Source organism: Elephantulus edwardii, unplaced genomic scaffold (assembly GCF_000299155.1).
Source record: "Elephantulus edwardii isolate Elephantulus edwardi_28Jun2011 unplaced genomic scaffold, EleEdw1.0 scaffold00213, whole genome shotgun sequence".
Lineage (NCBI taxonomy): Eukaryota > Metazoa > Chordata > Mammalia > Macroscelidea > Macroscelididae > Elephantulus > Elephantulus edwardii.
In genome coordinates this window covers 3,080,425-3,085,082 of record NW_006399963.1, presented here as the reverse complement: position 1 = coordinate 3,085,082, position 4,658 = coordinate 3,080,425, and the positions used below count along the sequence as shown (strand labels likewise).

General features: G+C 39.9%; 1 protein-coding gene across 1 annotated transcript in view; it reads left to right on the top strand.

Annotated features, from left to right (window-relative positions):
- Positions 1 to 4,658, top strand: part of WDFY4 (WDFY family member 4) — a 704,682-nt gene that overhangs the window by 216,150 nt on the left and 483,874 nt on the right. Inside the window, exon 11 of the mRNA XM_006897732.1 lies at positions 1,431 to 1,990. Within this exon, the coding sequence (XP_006897794.1) occupies positions 1,431 to 1,990 (560 nt within the window). The remainder of the gene's footprint in view (positions 1 to 1,430; positions 1,991 to 4,658) is intronic.

The following is a 4,658-nucleotide window of genomic DNA, read 5'->3' as shown; positions in this document are numbered from 1 at the left end:
GTGCTGTTGCAGTCGTTTTTGGATAATCTTCAGTAAAATCTTGCTTGCATGTGAAATCAGTGAGATTGTTCTGTAGTTTCCACATTCTGTTGGGTCACCTTTGTTTGGGATAGGGATAAATATCGATCTCTTCCATTCAGTTGGCCAAATGATCTTATATAGTATTTGTTATTATGGACCAAGCTAGTTTACTTAGTGTAATTCTAACCTTTTTTTTTTTAAGCCTGAAGGGATAGCCAAACTGACAAGGTTTCTGGTTATGGCTCCATTGACTTTATTTGCAATGTCTTACATGCACAACAGTTCCAGGAACATTATTTGCATTAATATCACACTATCTTATCCACTTGTCTGGCCACAAAAGTTTATTTGAGTTGTTGTTGTTGTTGTTGTTAGATATCATTGAGTCAAGTATGACTCAGTGACTCTATGAACAACAGATCTGATACCTACCTTATCCTGTGCTATCTTCACAATTTCTGACACATTCAAGCTTATTGCTGCAATCACAGTGCTGGTACATCTGATTGAGGCTCTTTCTCTCCTTTACTGCCCTCCACCTTTCCAAGCATCATGTCCCTCTCCAAGGAATAGCATCACTTAGAAATATGCTCCAAGTAGGGAGCTCTGATGACCTAGTGGCGAGAAGCTACACTGCAATCCCAGAAGAGTGTGGTTTGAATCCACCAGATGATTTGCTGAAGAATGAGGAACAATCTCCTCCTGTACCAGTCAGATCGGATTTGACTACACACACACACACACACACAAATTAAAAAATGCTCTAAGTATATTAGATGAAGTTTTATCACCTTTGCCTCCAAGGAGCACTCTTGGTGCATTTTCTCCAAGAAATATCCATGGGATGTTCAGTACTCTCTCCAGTACCAAAGTTCAAAGGCACCAATTCTTCGTCTGTCACCCTTAGTCATTATATAAAACTCAGATGCATAGTGTCTTTAAAGACAACGGCCTGATTTAGGCACACCTTAGTCCTCAAACTGATATTGTTATTCCTCAACAATCATGCAAACCTAGAGTAAGTAATTAACTGTGCTACAGGAGTATAAACACTCATCCTAGGGATATCATACAAGCTTAGAGTCAGAGAAAGTTTCCTCAACAAGATTACATTTAAATGAAGACAAACTAGTTGTCATCAAGTCAATTATCAATCACAAGCAACCATGTACATTAGTATAAATTTAATTAACTATGCAACATAAAGCATATGAGTACCCTAAAATAAAAATTGAGAGGAAAGATGTAGACATCCACAATGTTTCAGCATCGTCTTTTGTTACACAAAAGCCTGACTACTTCTCTGGTGTTTAGCAGGGAAAGTTGCAGTGCTGCACCTTGGCAGGGGTGTACAGCATTAAAGCTCTACCACCTGACTTTGGCTCATGTTTATCTCTTTGGTGTTTCAGTCTCTAGTTCGGATATTGGAAACCCCCAAGGGCCGTGCTGCTTTCAGAGTCTCCAGTGGATTCAATGGGCTGCTGTCTTTGCTTTCTGATCTGGAAGGAACTCTCCAAGAACCACCTCTACAGACGTGGGGACCAGTCTCTCCCACTGAGACTCTGGACCTAATCCTCCACACCCTCTGTGCTATGTCTGTGGCGCTGCACCTGGACCCTGTCAACACTGACTTCTTCCAGAGGAATGGGCTGTTTGAGAAGCTGGCTGAGGACATCCACCTGCTGGGCTGTTTTGGAGTCCTGGAGGAAGGGTGGGAACCACTTCAGTCCTGGACAGAAACAAAACACAGGCCATTTGCTGATTTGCAGAGAGCTGCCTTTTTATCAATCAGCCCTTTTCCATCCAGGATCCAGAATTGCCTCCAGATCCTCAGCTTTCTGGACAGCATGGCCAGCAGTACCCTTCACATTCGGTGGGACCTGACTGAGTCCTTGAGGGCTAGCCTGAAGCCAGCTGTGGATGCTCCTAAGGGAGAAGCCTTCAGTATCTCCAGAGACCAGGAGGAAAGGTAGAGCTTTTATATTTCCTTCTGAAATCTTTCTCATATTTTGTACTCTATCACACTGTGATAGAAGCTGAGCCTACAAACTTGGGTATATAGACATAAGACATGAGTGAGTATTTAAACTCCCTTGTCCTGGGAGCTGAAAGAAAAGTCAATCTGATTCAATATAGGGCTGAAGAGTGCAATTAGTTCCATAAGAAACCAAAGGGCTTAAATGCAACCCAGACACTCAGACATGTGCCTTGCTCACTTCGTGTGTTGAGATCTTTGCTGATGCTGATTGTTTTGTTTCCTGAGGTGAGCTTCTCTGGGTGTTCCTTATAGTCGGCTCCTTCCATGGCCAATCCAGTCACTACTAAGGAACAAGGTCAGGTCTTGTGACTTTCAGAACACAAATCTCAGTATTCTTTCCAATCATGAGGGTGGCGTGACTAACCCTATTCTTTCTGCTTTCAATTCCCCTAACTCCTCTACTTCTGCAAATCAGTCTCTTCAATGCACTTAGACTTTCCTGAACAACTTTATACTCTCAACTCTGTACTCAGAATTCCACATTAGTAGGGGAAGGAAAAAATGCTTTTAACACAGTGAATTACATGTTGGGCTGCTAACCAAAAGGTGTAGCTTCTTTCCAGTAGCTGCCCCTCTGCTGAAAGAGGAGGCAATCTGTTCCCGTAAAGGCTTATAACCTCCAAAAACCCATGGCACTGGGTATGACTTGTTTTGTAAGGGAAGACAAGGAACAATCTTTCTCCCCTTGGGTTGGAAAGGAAAAGATAAGAACAGTAATAATTGGCATCTTTATTTGATCCTCTAAAGCAACAAAGAAATTATTGTTAAATGCCGTCGAGTTGTAGATGACTCATAGCGACCCTGTGAACAAAAGACCTGAACACTTGTATAACTTTCTTCATTTCTCCAAGTTTATAGGGTTTCCAGAAGCAATTAGTATTACAAAAATTATACTATCTTGCAACAATGAATGAATGAAAACCCAAAATCTCTGTAAATGTTCATTAAAATTAATAAAATTTAGTAAGTAAAGAAAATGATACTATCTATGCCTTTTCTTGTCATATGGTCTTTGAAACGGCAGTGAACTTTTCTGCCATGAATTTTGCATGTTTTTGCCGAAGAGGTCTCAATTTCCAGTGTTCATTGTTAGAGGCTGGTCAGGCTGCATATCAATGTCAAATCTATAAAATAACAACACCTTTCTATATTTAACTAGTTCACTTGATAAACTATTTTCTAACTTTAAATTCCTGCATAAACCAACTTGCTCCAATATCTTTATTGCTGGATTAGAGTTGTTACTTTTTTTTTTTTTTAAAGGACTTAACCCTTTCCTTTTTTCTTTAGGTTATGCCAGGGCCATTTTATTTTCCATTAATGTTATGTATACCTTATAAGAAACAATTTATGGTACATTTTAAATATCACTGAATTTTTAAATCTCTTCCAAGGACTTTATTCTTTTAACCTAGGTGATTATAAAGTAAAGGTCCATTTCTTATTTATTTATTTTAACTTTCTGTTGTGTTTTCTAAATTGTGCACTTTTATTATTATCATACTGGTTTATTTACAAAGTTCAAATACATTGTTTTTCACAGAGGAACTTTTGCATTTCCTTCATACCCCCCTACTCAAATTGTATGACCCTATGATTAGCATCCCTTCCCCCCAGCCACCAATCCTCACCCTTCTGGTTCCACTCTCCCCTCCCCCCTTGGATCCTCATATTCATTCTACAATAATGGTTTTATACAGTATTTGTCCTTGAGGGACTGAGCTGGTTCACGCAGCATAAGGCTCTCCAATTCCTCCCAAGTTAGGTAGTAATTTACAAAGTCATTGCTCCTGCATATTGCATAGAACTCCATTGTGTGAATGTACCATAATTTCTCAATCTATTTAATTGTCATTGGACATGTGGGCTGTTTCTACATTCTTGCGATGGTGAATAATGCTTCTGTGAACATTGGTATACAAGTCTCTATTTGTGCCTCATTTCTCATTTTCTCAGGGTATATTCCAAACAGAATATGTGTCATATGGTATTTTTATGTTCAGCTTTTTGAGGAAGCACCAACCTGCCTTCCAGAGTGATTGTGCCATTTTCAGTCACCTTAATTGACTTAGACTTTCCTGAACAACTTTTTACTCTCAACTCTGTACTCAGAATTTCACATTGGTAGGGGAAGGAAAAACTGCTTTGGTGACACAGTGAATTATATGTTGAGCCGCTAAACAAAAGCTATAGCTTGACTCCAGTAGCTGCTTCTCTGCTGAAAGAGGAGGCAGTCTGTTCCCATGAAGGCTTATAGCCTCCAAAAGCCCATGGCGGTGGATACTTGCCACATGGACTTGGTGACAGAAATGGAGCTGGAGAGAGAATGATCAAATTTTGCAGAATCAATGACTTATTTATAGCAAATACATTTTTTAAGAGACATAAACGCAGGTTATATACTTGGATTTCACCTGATGGTACGCATAGGCATCAGATCGATTACATCTGTGGAAAGAACCGCTGCAGAAGCTCAATATCAGCTGCGAAAACTAGGCCAGGAGCTGATTGTGGAACAGACCACCAACTACTCATATGCAAATTCAAGCTGAAGTTGAGGAAAATTACACCAAATCCAAGGCAACCAAAATATGACTTT